Consider the following 15,886-nt stretch of genomic DNA (forward strand, 5'->3'; position numbering starts at 1 on the left):
GGCCGTGTTATTATATTATAGTCTACCTTGTCTAGTACAGTCCGGGTACAGGTAATGGCCGTGTTATTATATTATAGTCTACCTTGTCTAGTACAGTCCGGGTACAGGTAAGGGCTGTGTTATTATATTATAGTCTACCTTGTCTAGTACAGGTAATGGCTGTGTTATTATATATTGTAGCCTACCTTGTCTAGTACAGTCCGGGTACAGGTAATGGCTGTGTTATTATATTGTAGCCTACCTTGTCCAGTACAGTCCGAGTACAGGTAATGACCGTGTTATTATATTATAGCCTACCTTGTCTAGTACAGTCTGGGTACAGGTAATGGCTGTGTTATTATATTGTAGCCTCCCTTGTCCAGTACAGTCCGAGTACAGGTAATGGCCGTGTTATTATATTAAAGTCTACCTTGTCTAGTACAGGGAATGGCTGTGTTATTATATATTATAGCCTACCTTGTCTAGTGCAGTCTGGGTACAGGTAAGGGCTGCGTTATTATATTATAGCCTACCTTGTCTAGTGCAGTCTGGGTACAGGTAAGGGCTGTGTTAAGGCTTGTAAACACTGGTATGCTGTTTCTTTCGACTAAATCCACCAGTATCTGTCTGCCTCTCAACAGGTCCTTCACCTCACTGTGATCAGAGATAAAACTTGTTACATATATAAAAACGTGTTATTTTATTACAAAATGAAACTGGTAATTGGCAAAGCTGACACTGCAACACTACAGAGGACACACTACACCTACCTGTTTGGGACCTCCTCCCCACAGATCTTTATGTTCTTGTCATATTCATGTATAATAGCAATCACTTGCCGCCGGGTGGCTGCAAAATATCAAATAGAAGAATAATTAAAACAGAAAAAATCAATTCGAAATATTTCATAAATAAAGCAGTTGCCAACAAGTTCATTCAATAAAGGATCCTCGCACCATCGCACAAAAATGTAAACAAGTGGTAGAAACTGTTTTTTTCCCGGCATGACTATAGTTTTGATAAAGCATTTCTGAAAAGAACACTGTACATTGCAGGACTTTCATGAGAAGCAATTAAGATGAAATAAACAAAATATAATCAACAACAGTCTTCGGGGTGGAAGAACTTCAGCGGGGCTAGGCTGGGATTCAAACACTTGACTTCAGATTGTTATACTATTGCTCTAACCAGTTGAGCTACCGGTCAATGGAATGTTACTGTATTTATAAAAACCACAGCGCAGTGGGACCAGGGATCCTTAAAGAGAACTTCCAATGTATAAGATGTCTGAAATTATTATCTGCATGGTAAACCATCTAAGCTGACCGGTACCCAAAAGGTAGACCTTCTGAACTTACCCACAAGATAGGCAGTCTCTATCATGGAGATTATAAAGGTAGAACTTCTGAACTTACCCACAAGATAGGCAGTCTCAATCATGGAGGTTATAAAGGTAGACCGTCTGAACTTACCCACAAGATAGGCAGTCTCAATCATGGAGATTATAAAGGTAGAACTTCTGAACTTACCCACAAGATAGGTAGTCTTTATCATGGAGGTTGAAAAGGTAGACCTTCTGAACTTACCCACAAGATAGGCAGTCTCTATCATGGAGGTTATAAAGGTAGACCTTCTGAAATTACCCGTCAGATAGGCAGTCTCTATCATGGAGGTTATAAAGGAAGACTGTCTGACTTACCCACAAGATAGGCAGTCTCAATCATGGAGATTATAAAGGGAGAACTTCTGAACTTACCCACAAGATAGGTAGTCTTTATCATGGAGGTTGAAAAGGTAGACCTTCTGAACTTACCCATAAGATAGGCAGTCTCTATCATGGAGGTTATAAAGGTAGACCTTCTGAAATTACCCGCCAGATAGGCAGTCTCTATCATGGAGGTTATAAAGGTTGACCGTCTGAACTTACCAACAAGATAGGCAGTCTCAATCATGGAGGTTATAAAGGTAGACCTTCTGAACTTACCCACCAGATAGGCAGTCTCTATGATGGAGGTTATAAAGGTAGACTGTCTGAACTTACCCACAAGATAGGCAGTCTCTATCATGGAGGTTATAAAGGTAGACTGTCTGAACTTACCCACAAGATAGGCAGTCTTTATCATGGAGGTTATAAAGGTAGACCGTCTGAACTTACCCGCCAGATAGGCAGTCTCTATGATAGAGGTTATAAAGGTTGACCGTCTGAACTTACCAACAAGATAGGCAGTCTCTATCATGGAGGTTATAAAGGTAGACCTTCTGAACTTACCCGCCAGATAGGCAGTCTCTATGATGGAGGTTATAAAGGTTGACCGTCTGAACTTACCCACAAGATAGGCAGTCTCAATCATGGAGGTTATAAAGGTAGACCGTCTGAACTTACCCACAAGATAGACAGTCTCAATCATGGAGGTTATAAAGGTAGACCGTCTCACGGTCTGAACTTACCCACAAGATAGGCAGTCTCTATCATGGAGGTTATAGCCCTGGTCTGGTTATCAATCACGAAAAACAAAATGTCTGCTCCCTGGAAATAAAAAGAAACATTCTAAAAGAAAACAAATCTAACTGATATTAATATAAATGATGGAAGACCATCTCTGTATACTAATTCCATATTTTGTTTCTGTAGTCACTGAGCAACTTTGTTGACCTAGAAAGCAATGTTTCATTTATTGTGAAATCACTAATTTCCATGGGCGTTTTTAATTCCGCTGATTTGCAGGTAATCTTCATCGACAAATTCAGAGGTCAACAAACTAATGATAAGTTTGATATAAAGCAATTCTCCATTGATTGAGAACTTGTACCGGGTAATCCACAAATTCATGTACCCATGAAATGGTGTTTTGTTGGGAAGCCACGAAATTTGGCCCCACGAAAATATCTGATTTCACAGTAGGTTCCCCAAATTATTTGAGATAAATCCGAAGAACATATTTTGAAAAGCTAAAGATTTATTTTTTGAAAATCAATTATTTTTAGAGAAATAGGTATGTGAACAACATATATATCGGCTCCACTTCTTTTTATGTCAATACAATGAAAAAATAAATTTGTATTGAACTTCTTTTATATATATATTAGGCTTTGGTAAAGTGTTCACTGTTTTCATATCGGTGGGAATCATGGATAGTGTGGATGATCCTAAATGTCAGGTTTTGTCTATTTCTATAACACTACTAATGCGAGTGACGGTGTCTCCATATACCAGGAATGCAGTAAATATTTCATAGCCCGGAATACACTGTGATAATATCTCACCTGTTTTGCCCGAGCTTCCAGCTCCACCAACTCTTCCCTCCAGCTTTGCACTTGCTGTAACAGCGAAAATATAAATCAGCATAACGCCGTCACATACATACTTTCATTTTAACTGTGCTTTAGTTGGGATTTTTGTTATCAACTCAATGGTGAAGACAAGCTACCGAATGGAATTTGACATTACAATGTGACTGGTCTTGATTTCTCCACTGGATGACGGAGCTAATCCAACGGATTCCAACCGGATGTAAATGTTGAGGTATGCTCTCCTTACAACATTTCCAGTTGGTAATTTTATCTACAAGTTGTACAAGTGAGTCTAGTGAGATGTAAATAACCTCATTGAAATTTGACCAAAGCACAACCAGAGAAGTGATTAACCCCGGTGTAGTTGATGGTGTCTAACTTACTGGGTTGTAGAAGGTGATGCCATGCTGTTTGAAGAATGGGATAGCTGTATCCTGTCGCCAGCTTGTAGGGTTACAAGATCCGCCGAGGAACACTATAACAAGTAAATGTACACAGCATAGGAAAACAAGTGAACAATGGTCATACACTTGTCTACTTTACTGGTGTTAACTTCAATCATAACGTAGACATCAACACGTCCAAAAGGTAATACCCATTCCAGCATCCCAACATAAACTGGCAGTCTTAGTGTGCTGTAACATTGAACCAAATGCTTCAAAACTTGTGAAGTAAAAGGAAAGTAGTGAGCAAGATACACAGCATTTAATGTAAACTTTCTTTATTTTACAACAATTATGAAACAAGTTTTTTCAGCTTATATCAATCACTCTTGTTGGTCCGGATTTTAGCTTGCACAGGTTCTATTGCAGGAGGAAACCAGAGTACCCGAAGAAAACCCACGTGGTCAAGCAGGTGACCCCATACCTTTTCACGTCTGATCGAGGAATCGAACCCCAGCATTTAATGCAGCATCCAATAGGTCAATCTTATCAACATCCAATCACTGGGTCACATCAGTATCTTATATCTTAATCAATTCCTTCCAGTACATGTGTAATATACATTTCAATGCGTCTATCTCTAGAAAGCCTATCAATGCTTCAATTGAACTCATAACCATAACCAGTCAACATCCTCAACATCCTCATCAATCTAATTAAAATTCAACGCGACACATCAGAAAACGGGAGCGATGTGAAGATATGATTTTAATTAGATTGCATCCTCATTATTCTTTCATTAAGGATCTCCATATATACCACTGCCAAAAATTGGGACTATGCATTTGATTTTTTTTTTTGTCATGACTATTTCCCGATAAGAAAACCATGCCCTGCTGAACTTTTATGCAAAATATTAGAAGTTAGAATGAACAAAAAACAACAGCATTCTAAGTGTAAATCTGCAGTGAGGCCAGAGCAGGACTATAATCCTGGCCCTTTGATCATTATATAGTCTCCCTTACCAACTGTGCTGCTAACTTGTCAATGGTAGTAGGCTGGCCCTGTTATGCTACATTGATAGTCAAAATGAATTTAAGAGGAGGTTACTGTATGTAAGAAAAATTACAGTGGAATTTGTAGTTATTGCTTTGCCTGTCTGACAGGGATCGTTAAGTCAAACTCATTATATCTCTTGACTACCATACCTCTATGCTGCCACCGTTTGCAAGGACTGGATGACGATCTCTCTCTGTACATGGACCGTGGTTGAGGTGTCACTGGTCTAAAACACAGATCAGTGAGTCAAGGAATATACATGGCAATGAGTCTTCAACACCAGTACACAAGTACCTGGGTACATGCTTTTTACAACGATACGCTGCTCTGATATCACAATCATTCACTCACAAAGGTAGCAAGCCTGTTATAGACATCACGGTTACCTAGATCCAATGCTGACATCACAGATATACTCATTTCAAAGAGAAGTGTCTAGCATTTTAATATTGTATACACTTCATTTCTAAAGGAATAAGTCTGAATGCACTGATAAACATATACTGTATACCGTGTTTTTTTTTTACTGCAGTTTAATTTTTGCTTTTCCTGCATGCCTAAATACACCCATCAACACTAGGTGGATAATTCTGGCGAAGGGCAAAAATTTGACTGAGCGAAAAATGCCGTTATACAGTACTTAAAACCTGTCGGCACATGTCTGATGCTCTGAGACCACAGATACTCTATTCCTAAAGCAGTAAATCTGTGCTCTGACTTCATAGAGATACATGATTTCTGAAGGAGGAGTGTTTTTAGTGTTCTGATAACGAATAGTGATACACACCCAATTCCTGAAGGAGTAAACCTGAAGCTCCATATACTCACTGCTCCTAAGGTAGTAAATCCAGTGTTCTGATGTCACAGATACTTACTACCATTGGCAGTGTGTGTCATGAACACTCCTAGATCATAGATACTCACTTCCTGAGGTTGTTAGCCTTGTGAGTGATCTTATATAATAACATCTCACATACTCCTCACTGCCAGAGGTTGTTAGCCTTGTGAGTGATCTTATATAATTACATCTCACATACTCCTCACTGCCAGAGGTTGTTAGCCTTGTGAGTGATCTTATATAATTACACCACACATACTCCTCACTGCCAGAGGTTGTTAGCCTTGTGAGTGCTCTTACATTTCACATACTACCAAGTAAATTCCAGAGGTGGCAAGTCTTTTGCTCCAATACTCATTTCCTGAAAGAGGATTTCTCTCGGTCTAACGTAACACATACTCACTTCCTCAGGTATTCCAGTACTTGTACTCTTATGGAGTAAATCTCATGATCTAACAGCACAGATACTCACTTCCTGAGGTAGTAAGTTTGGAGTTCCGACACCAGTACACAGAATTCCCCAAAGCTGATATTGTCTAGTTCACAGGGGCTGCCACATTCTACAGCACACTGCACCATCTCATACACTGTAAAACCAGAACATATCTATCAATATCCCACAACATCAGACAAACCATGGATTCAAATATGCTATAAACATGCCAAATCTGTTTTTTAAAAAGATTTGTGTAGGTGTTAAGGTATATGAATACTTCCTTGTATCTGGAATTACAGTGAGGTACTTATTCCATGTCTGATATGTTTTGTTCATGTCAACATACTGTAAACGTACATATTTTAGCAGTAGTCTTATTTTAGCCGTTGAAATATTCCCCCCTTAATTATCAATGGACCAATGAATTTAACTTTATTAAAAAAGAGATTTGATTTATAACAAAAACACATGTTTCCGCTTTAAGCCAATATGTATGCCTGATTTGCACTTATTTCACTATGGACCTGGACATGAAGGCCATGGAGATCTAACACATTCCATACCTTCTTTGTGAGATGCAGATACATGATGTATATTTCAATTTCAGGTACACGTATCAAGGCACCTTAACTCTTTCACCCTTAGGTACCTTAGTAGACTCTACCATGCATTTATGGTGATGGGTCCATTATGGTCTAAGGTGGTGAAAGGGTTAATGGATTGAAAGTTATAAAGTCTTGTACTTATTTGACATTTGACCTAGAGGTGAAGGTGACAGCGATCTAATTATATCGCACTGCACACCATCCATAGATAATGCATTGGTATACTACGAGATCATCATGAGATCTAATACTTTAAAAGTTACATACCGGACAAGAAGATATAAGGAAAACCAAAAGAAGAACTGTTCCTTATACAATGTGTTTCCTCTTATTCAATAAGAGGGAGGGTGGAGACAAAATGAATAAGTTGCAATGCATTTGTTTTTCTCCACCGATAGTTTTTTTTTCTAGTTCAAAGAGACATTTTATTAATTGAGGTTATACATACCCTGTGAGTTGGATGGAAAAAGGTGGAGGGAATTGAAGGCTTCTCGAAGACGGCATGTAGGAAGTCTGTTCTTACTACAGGCATACTGTTTGTAAACTGTCAGTAAGTCCCTGAAATATATCATGCATATCACTATAGTTACTATAAATACACACATCGACATTAACCATGGTCCCTACAGACAAGGTCAGTAACTATAGTTACTATAAATACACACATCCACAATAAACATGGTCCCTACAGACCAGGTCAGTATCTATAGTTACTATAAATACACACAGCCACAATAACCATGGTCCCTACACACACTGTCAGTAACTATAGTTACTATAAATACACACATCGACAATAATCATGGTCCCTACAGACAAGGTCAGTAACTATAGTTACTATAAATACACACATCAACAATAACCATGGTCCCTACACACAATGTCAGTAACTATAGTTACTATAAATACACATGGTCCCTACAGACAAGGTCAGTAACTATAGTTACTATAAATACACACATCCACAATAACCATGGTCCCTACAGACAAGGTCAGTAACTATAGTTACTATAAACACACATCCACAATAACCATGGTCCCCACAGACACTGTCAGTATCTATAGTTACCAAAATACACACATCCACAATAACCATGGTCCCAACACACACCGTCAGTATCTATAGTTACCAAAACACACACATCCACAATAACCATGGTCCCTACACACATTGTCAGTATCTATAGTTACCAAAATACACACATCCACAATAACCATGGTCCCTACACACACTGTCAGTATATATAGTTACCAAAATACACACATCCACATTAACCATTGTCCCTACACACACTGTCAGTATCTATAGTTACTATAAATACACACATCCACAATAACCATGGTCCCTATACACACTGTCAGTAACTATAGTTACTATTAATACACACATTCACAATAAACATGGTCCCTACAGACAGGGTCAGTAACTATAGTTACTATAAATACACAAATCAACAATAACCATGGTCCCTACAGACAAGGTCAGTAACTATAGTTACTATAAATACACACATTCACAATAACCATGGTCCCTACAGACACTGTCAGTAACTATAGTTACTATAAATATACACATCCACAATAACCATGGTCCCTGCAGACACTGTCAGTATCTATAGTTACTATAAATACACCCACCCACAATAACCATGGTCCCTACAGACAATGTCTGTAACTCTAGTCACATCCACAATAACCATGGTCCCTACACACACTGTCAGTAACTATAGTTACTATAAATACACATATCCACAATAACCATGGTCCCTACAGACAATGTCTGTAACTCTAGTCACATCCACAATAACCATGGTCCCTACACACAATGTCAGTAACTATAGTTACTATAAATACACCCATCCACAATAACCATGGTCCCTACAGACAATGTCTGTAACTCTAGTCACATCCACAATAACCATGGTCCCTACACACACTTTCAGTAACTATAGTTACTATAAATACACACATCCACAATAACCATGGTCCCTACACACACTGGCAGTAACTATAGTTACTATAAATACACACATCCACAATAACCATGGGCCCTACAGACAAGGTCAGTAACGATAGTTACTATAAATACACACATCCACAATAACCATGGTCCCTATACACACTGTCAGTAACTATAGTTACTATACATATACACATCCACAATAACCATGGTCCCCACACACACTGTCAGTAACTATAGTTACTATACATATACACATCCACAATAACCATGGTCCCCACACACACTGTCAGTAACTATAGTTACTATACATATACACATCCACAATAACCATGGTCCCTGCAGACACTGTCAGTATCTATAGTTACTATAAATACACCCACCCACAATAACCATGGTCCCTGCAGACAATGTCTGTAACTCTAGTCACATCCACAATAACCATGGTCCCTACACACACTTTCAGTAACTATAGTTACTATAAATACACATATCCACAATAACCATGGTCCCTACAGACAATGTCTGTAACTCTAGTCACATCCACAATAACCATGGTCCCTACACACACTTTCAGTAACTATAGTTACTATAAATACACATATCCAAAATAACCATGGTCCCTACATACACTGTCAGTATCTATAGTTACTATAAATACACACAGCCACAATAACCATGGTCCTTACAGACACTGTCAGTAATTATAGTTACTATAAACACACATCCACAATAACCATGGTCCTTACACACACTGTCAGTAACTATAGTTACTATAAACACACACATCCACGGTAACCATGGTCCCTACAGACACTGTCAGTCACTATAGTTACTATAAATAAACACATCCACAATAGCCATGGTCCCTACACACACTGTCAGTAACTATAGTTACTGACAGTGTGTGTAAGGACCATGGTTATTGTGGATGTGTGTATTTATAGTTACTATAAATACACCCATCCACAATAACCATGGTCCCTACACACAATGTCAGTAACTATAGCTACTATAAATACACATATCCATAATAACCATTGTCTCTACAGACAAGGCCAGTAACTATAGTTACTATAAATACACACATTCACAATAACCATGGTCTCTACACACACTGTCAGTAACTATAGTTACTGACAGTGTGTGTAGAGACCATGGTTATTGTGGATGTGTGTTTATAGTAACTATAATTACTGACAGTGTCTGTAAGGACCATGGTTATTGTGGCTGTGTGTATTTATAGTAACTATAGATACTGACAGTGTCTGTAGGGACCATGGTTAGCGTGGATGTGTGTATTTATAGTAACTATAGATACTGACAGTGTCTGTAGGGACCATGGTTAGCGTGGATGTGTGTATTTATAGTAACTATAAATACACACATCCACAATGACCATGGTCCCTACAGATACATCCACAACATGGCTAATTAAGTCGTGTCACTTTTTTTGTTATTTCTTTTTTTACCAAACTTTATCTCAGGAAATACCCCGGGCCCTTGTAAGGGAAGTACCACACACACACATATATATATATATATATATATATATATATATATAAGGGCGCTGTACAAGGGTAAATTATGAAAGTGACACCTTTAGTTTGACACTTTCCCACTAACAGGATACCTGCACCTATTTGGACTACTTTCCCACTGCAGCAAATCCATTAAGTTTTTTTTATCCCACTCTCAAGCTGAACTCCCCATTTAAATAAAGGGGCTAATGATTTGCCAAATTATTCTGGAATATTGCATTGATTACTGTATCTGCTGATAAGGTCCCATGGCAATTTTTGTTTTCATTTAATAACATGTGTGATCTGATGAAACAGAGCAATTTTGATGATGGAGTCGGTTAGCTAACAAACTCAACCAGACAACTTTATACAATTTTGAATGGACAGATTCCAGGATTATACAATTAAATGTTCATTTTTTTAAATCTCTTGGGCAGACTTCTTAGGTCAAAAAGTATGTCAAGTATAATATGGTGGTTCACATGTAATTCAAAAAACACTGAGGACAAAGTTCTAATGTATTTTTTACTGGAAACAATAGAATGTCTGTGATATGGACAACAATTATGATGCCATATAGGTCACAGTGACCATATTCCCCAGAAATGAAACATTTTTGATGGAGTTTCAAGGTAAAAATATAGGTCACACTGACCAAAACTTTGGTGAAACTCTGCCATCCCAAGATGTATCTGTATACATGAATGAAATTTCATAACATCAGGTGAACAAACTGTTTCATTATTAATATTTTTAAGAATTTTCAGGTCATGTAACTGTCACTTCAATACAGCCACCATTACTGATACAGGGCTATAAATCAAACTGATAAAATATTCTAATCAGATGATAATATGTAGCTAATCATTAAGGTACATGTATTTAAAATACCTTTTCTTTTATTGCTGTTACATCACTACGACGTATATTGCGTAACGACTGTCCATCGGACTGCTACTTTATATAACGCCTCACGTTATCTATGTTATGTATATGGCCGTCACCCAAATGACATGTTTATATTACTCAGCAAGTAATTACAAAACAAATCGCAATACCAGGTTCAATGTACTTCCATAAATAAATTTGAAAGTAAAATAAGAATAAAACTTGCAATCAAAAATACAACTGACACATTATAAATTACCATCTTATCCACATGGCAGAGGATGGGTCAAAAATGTAAAAAAAATCTATTGTACTTTCAAATTATTGTTTATAACTGTATGAAGATGAATAAAAAATCTAAATTAAGAGTAGATATCATGTCTGTGATTGTAATAAATCAAAGATGTAACACCAGGTCTGTCGAAACAGTGTGTCGGTGAATAATTTAATGGTGTAGTAGATTAATTAACATGAAGATGAAGCCCGTGTTGACAATCACTGACATGTCTATGCAAATCATACCCTACATACGTCAGAATCCATAGAGCAACATTTCGAAATACCTCCTTTCTCTCTCACTTCCCTGACTTTGTGTGGTGGGTAGTTGGGTAAGACATTAATAAAAGAGATGCCAGAATGTCTCGCCACCCACCATCATCAGATTTTTATTAGTTCAATAATTTGATTTTTGTTCCCTTACCTATTGGATAGATAAAGACATGTCAACAGTAAATGCATCATGTGTCGATAGATCATTCATACTGCTGTGTTTGACACTGTCTTTTCAAAATTAGATTATAAATCATTTAGTGTCTATGACTAGAAAAGTAATGTCAAAAAAGAACAAAGACGATTCTTTTATTTCTGCCATCCATCTTTTGATCAAGCTTACAATTTCCTTTCGAGTCAAGCTAAAATGGAAAACATGCACAACTAAGAACCAAGAGGACTAATGAAAAGAAATTGAAAGAGAAATCCATTCCTCCAGTACCTTCTGAGAAATATAACAAACTTAAATGGTCAAATTCCAAGATGACTGCCTAGCAGCCATCTTGTTTGTGAGATCAGTTTCGATATTGAACATGTATAATTTAATTTCGCAATATTTGTCTTGCTCAATTATAGGAATTTACCAGTCAAATGTCAGGAATTAGGACTTTTGGTTCTTCAGGAGAAGTTGTTTCCAAACCTTTTTCAGCCTTAATTCCAGGTAGCTAATTATATAACTTTGGTTCTTTAAGAGAAATTGTTTTAGTTTTGATATATTTAACCCCTATGACCTTGAAAGAAGGTCAAAAATAACTTTGTTTGCAAACTTTGTCAGGCTGCATCCCAGGAAGCTACCAGCCTAATATAGCTTGAAGACTTTCGGATCTTAAGAAGAAATTGTATATTTTTTTACATATTCGACCAAACTGTCCGATCTTTAAAGAAGTCAAGATCATTTTTGTTTGCAACCTTTGCCAGGCTTTATCCAAGAAGGCTACCAGCCAAATATCATGACTGTTTCGGTTCTTAAGAAAATATTGTTTAATGACGACAGACAGATAACACACAATGGCATAATATAAGCTCACCAGTCTCTCGGGCCAGATGGGCTAAAATACACAAGTACATACATTGTATATGTTTACAGGAATGTATTCCATATCTATTGTTGCCAGCCCCTGTTGACTATAACGGAAATCAACTTGTTAAAGCACTCTCAATAGAGATGGTTGCCTTATTCTTCCTTTTGTGATCAGTTCTACAATTGGACATGTAAAATTAAGATCAAAGGGAACCTTCATATGAACTTTGAATAAGATTGATCCAGTACAATGTACATTATAAGTAATAATAGCAAGCCAAAAACAAGCTTTTACAGTCAAATTCAAGATGGCCACCTGACAGCCAAATTGTTTTTGAAATCAGTCTCAAAATTGAATATGTACAACAAAGCACCAAGAGAAACCAATACTTGACAAATGAAATTTGAGAATGATCCATCCAGCATTTTCTAAAATATACTGATAACAAAAACTGTTTAAGGAGTGATAACTGATATGACACTCATGACTGACCAAAGACAAAAACAGTCCACCATCTGATAATGTACTCATTGCTGATAAAGCAATTGCTGAGGAAAAATAAAATTACAGTTATTCAGTTTAGTTAAAACTGTTTGAGTAGCCTATAAGCTACTTATCAGTTTATAAGTAGGAAAAGGGAAAACAAAACAACATTTTAATTATTGCACCTATAGTGAGGTATTGATATATCCCTGATGTCGTAATTGGTGTACATTGCTAAATATGTATCATATATAATATGCAAATATATGTGCCAGTGATAAATTCTTGTTTCAAAATTAAGTTTTATGCATAACTCTGACACACAGATCAAAAGCCTGACGCCCACATCATTTGATATATATGGCTGTATCACTAATGATATGCCTAGATAATATAACTGTCAAACAATTGGTATAATTTGATCAGTCATGAAGATAAATGTCTATCTATAGACATACAGTAAACAATCTCTGATAAAAAGCAGTTATAATGTTCAAAACATAGCTAGGATAAGTTGTATCATAAAGAAATTTGACGGATGATAATGAAAATGAGAGCTAAATCTGAAATGATGTCACATTAAAATAGAAAAGCCTTCTAGACAAAGGTGCTTAAGTGAAATTCTGAACAATAGTTAGTATACCTATATATATATCTATCTTAATGTGTTCACATGACATATCAGATTTTGGGGAAATTCATTTTCCTGTTTTTATTTATTAAAACAGTCGTAATTTGTTAATGAGATGGATAATTAAAGCATGTCATAAATCTGGGTTTCCACATTCCCTACTTATAATTAAGCTATTTTTAGTGGTTTCTTTTATATTTTTGGTTAATTCTAAACTAGCACAGCGAAAGTTTGAAACCCTGTCTTTATCAATCTGTATTATCAGATCACTTCGCTCTTCTTTGTTTCATGCTCAAAGAAGATCTGCAAATTTTACCACTAATGCTTACATCAAATCTTATAATACAAAAACTGTATATCCCCGAAAAAGCCTTCTTGCTGCTAGTAAAGTAAACAAGCTGCCATCTCCATGCCATGTGATTAAAAGCAGTCTCGTCTTCTACTTATCTCCAAGGTTATTCCAAGGAAATGGTCTGAATTGCTGTCTTCATACATGTATTTACCTTTCGGTTTTTTTGTAAGACAATATTTCTTGTCATATCAATTCCTACACATACACTATTTTTTTTACAGCTGAAAGTGGATAAGCATAACAACTTTTGTGCTTTATATTCTTTCAAAGTTCTTTCCTTATACTTATGCTTTTACTAGATGGTAACACTGACATCTTTATTAAGAAAATTAGACTTTGTTTTAATTGTTTATTCCTAATTGAGATGTTGACACATATCATATGGTAAATTAGCATATAACAAAAACAATTTGTCAATTCAATTGTCAGTTTCTATACATTGCTACGAACTAATTTATAAGTGTATCATACACTTTACTGGTCATTTGTCTGTCGAAAGTGACAGCTACATATCACACAAATCATTGCAATGTCACGCATAAATATTTCAATGGTTGTCCAAGTGTGTATGTTAAATAATGACGGCTGATTATAAAAAATAAATTTAATATAAAAGGATGAAGTTTTTCATAAACCAGGTAAAGTTCCATTTCATGTACTGTACATTAACTTGTATGTCATGATCTAATCCACATAGATGACCTGCAGTATTTGTAAGGTCTGCTGTATGACAGTACATATTCATAACTAATTTTATAGAGCCCAGCTAGCTATATAGCCTTATAGTCAAGTATGACTGTATCCCACTTCAATATATTTATCTATAGTGAGTATTCATATACATTTCATAGTGTGACAGGTAACAACTATATTAATATGAGGCACAACAAATTGCACAGAAATAATGAAATAATAGGCATGAGATACACTATGCATCTGATATACATAATGAAAAGATTTTTTCTTTTCGACCATCGAAGTGAAACTTACATAGTTTCCCCTTCCCCAAATTGTTACTTCCTTAAACACTTTAAATATGATATATTTCACTAAATATTACATGTATCACAACACTATATTTTATATGAAACTATTTTACATCTATTAAATACAAGTCTGGATGGACTGATCTATTAAAATATTATAAAACAACTTAAATCTTTATATAATTTCACGGTTGACTGCAGCATCTACCTTACTCTCTACAGGACAGTACTGTAAATATTAATTTGAAAATTTCCACATGTAGTTCCTATCTAGTATCTGATTATAAAGAAAGGAACCGAAACTCCATTAAAGCACAATTGAAAAAACTGACTATACACAATTTATCATATTACATAGACTATGAAACCAACTTGGATGACAAAAAGTTGTAGTGGCGCAGGTCTAAAATAGTCTCATCGATCTCCACTAGTCAATAACCGATCAGAAAGATGATCACTGCAGCGCGGGCACCGTTATCATTTACTACGCATGCACTTCGATGTATCGACAAAAGCATTTTACCTTGTAACTCTCCCCCAGACCCTTCTCCGGCCATTCCGTTCCTCCACCGGTGTCCGAAGCTCGGACACGACATGGACTAAGAAACCGAGGAGTCCTGCCATAGCAGGCAAACTGTCATAACCACATTTCACCGCCGAACGAGGTACTAAGCGGATGTTGATATTTAAGCATTTTGACGCATGCGTAATTGGTCTACTAATGAATTCCGTGAGCGGGAAATTCAAATACTTTTATATGAAAAGATGTTCAACCTAACAATCAATCAAAACAGGGTCAAACAGGGTCACTTACTCGGACAAAGTGGATCACCCTCATAATCAAACAGCATCACCCTCAAAATCAATCAAAGAGGATCATCGATACAGAAAAAGAGGATCA

At 36.5% G+C, this 15,886-nt stretch overlaps 1 protein-coding gene across 1 annotated transcript in view; it reads right to left on the reverse strand.

Moving 5' to 3' along the window:
• The window catches only part of LOC110442397, a 32,491-nt gene extending 16,829 nt beyond the window's left edge, over positions 1-15,662 (reverse strand). The window contains exons 1-9 of the mRNA XM_021485992.1: positions 15,509-15,662; positions 7,040-7,149; positions 6,023-6,137; positions 4,862-4,938; positions 3,654-3,745; positions 3,244-3,297; positions 2,428-2,506; positions 750-828; positions 513-633 (exon numbers count right to left, since the gene is read on the reverse strand). Of these exons, the coding sequence (XP_021341667.1) occupies positions 513-633; positions 750-828; positions 2,428-2,506; positions 3,244-3,297; positions 3,654-3,745; positions 4,862-4,938; positions 6,023-6,137; positions 7,040-7,149; positions 15,509-15,609 (828 nt within the window). The 5' untranslated portion in view covers positions 15,610-15,662. The remainder of the gene's footprint in view (positions 1-512; positions 634-749; positions 829-2,427; positions 2,507-3,243; positions 3,298-3,653; positions 3,746-4,861; positions 4,939-6,022; positions 6,138-7,039; positions 7,150-15,508) is intronic.
• Between the last annotated feature and the right edge of the window lie 224 nt (positions 15,663-15,886).

Source organism: Mizuhopecten yessoensis, unplaced genomic scaffold (assembly GCF_002113885.1).
Source record: "Mizuhopecten yessoensis strain PY_sf001 unplaced genomic scaffold, ASM211388v2 scaffold1883, whole genome shotgun sequence".
Lineage (NCBI taxonomy): Eukaryota > Metazoa > Mollusca > Bivalvia > Pectinida > Pectinidae > Mizuhopecten > Mizuhopecten yessoensis.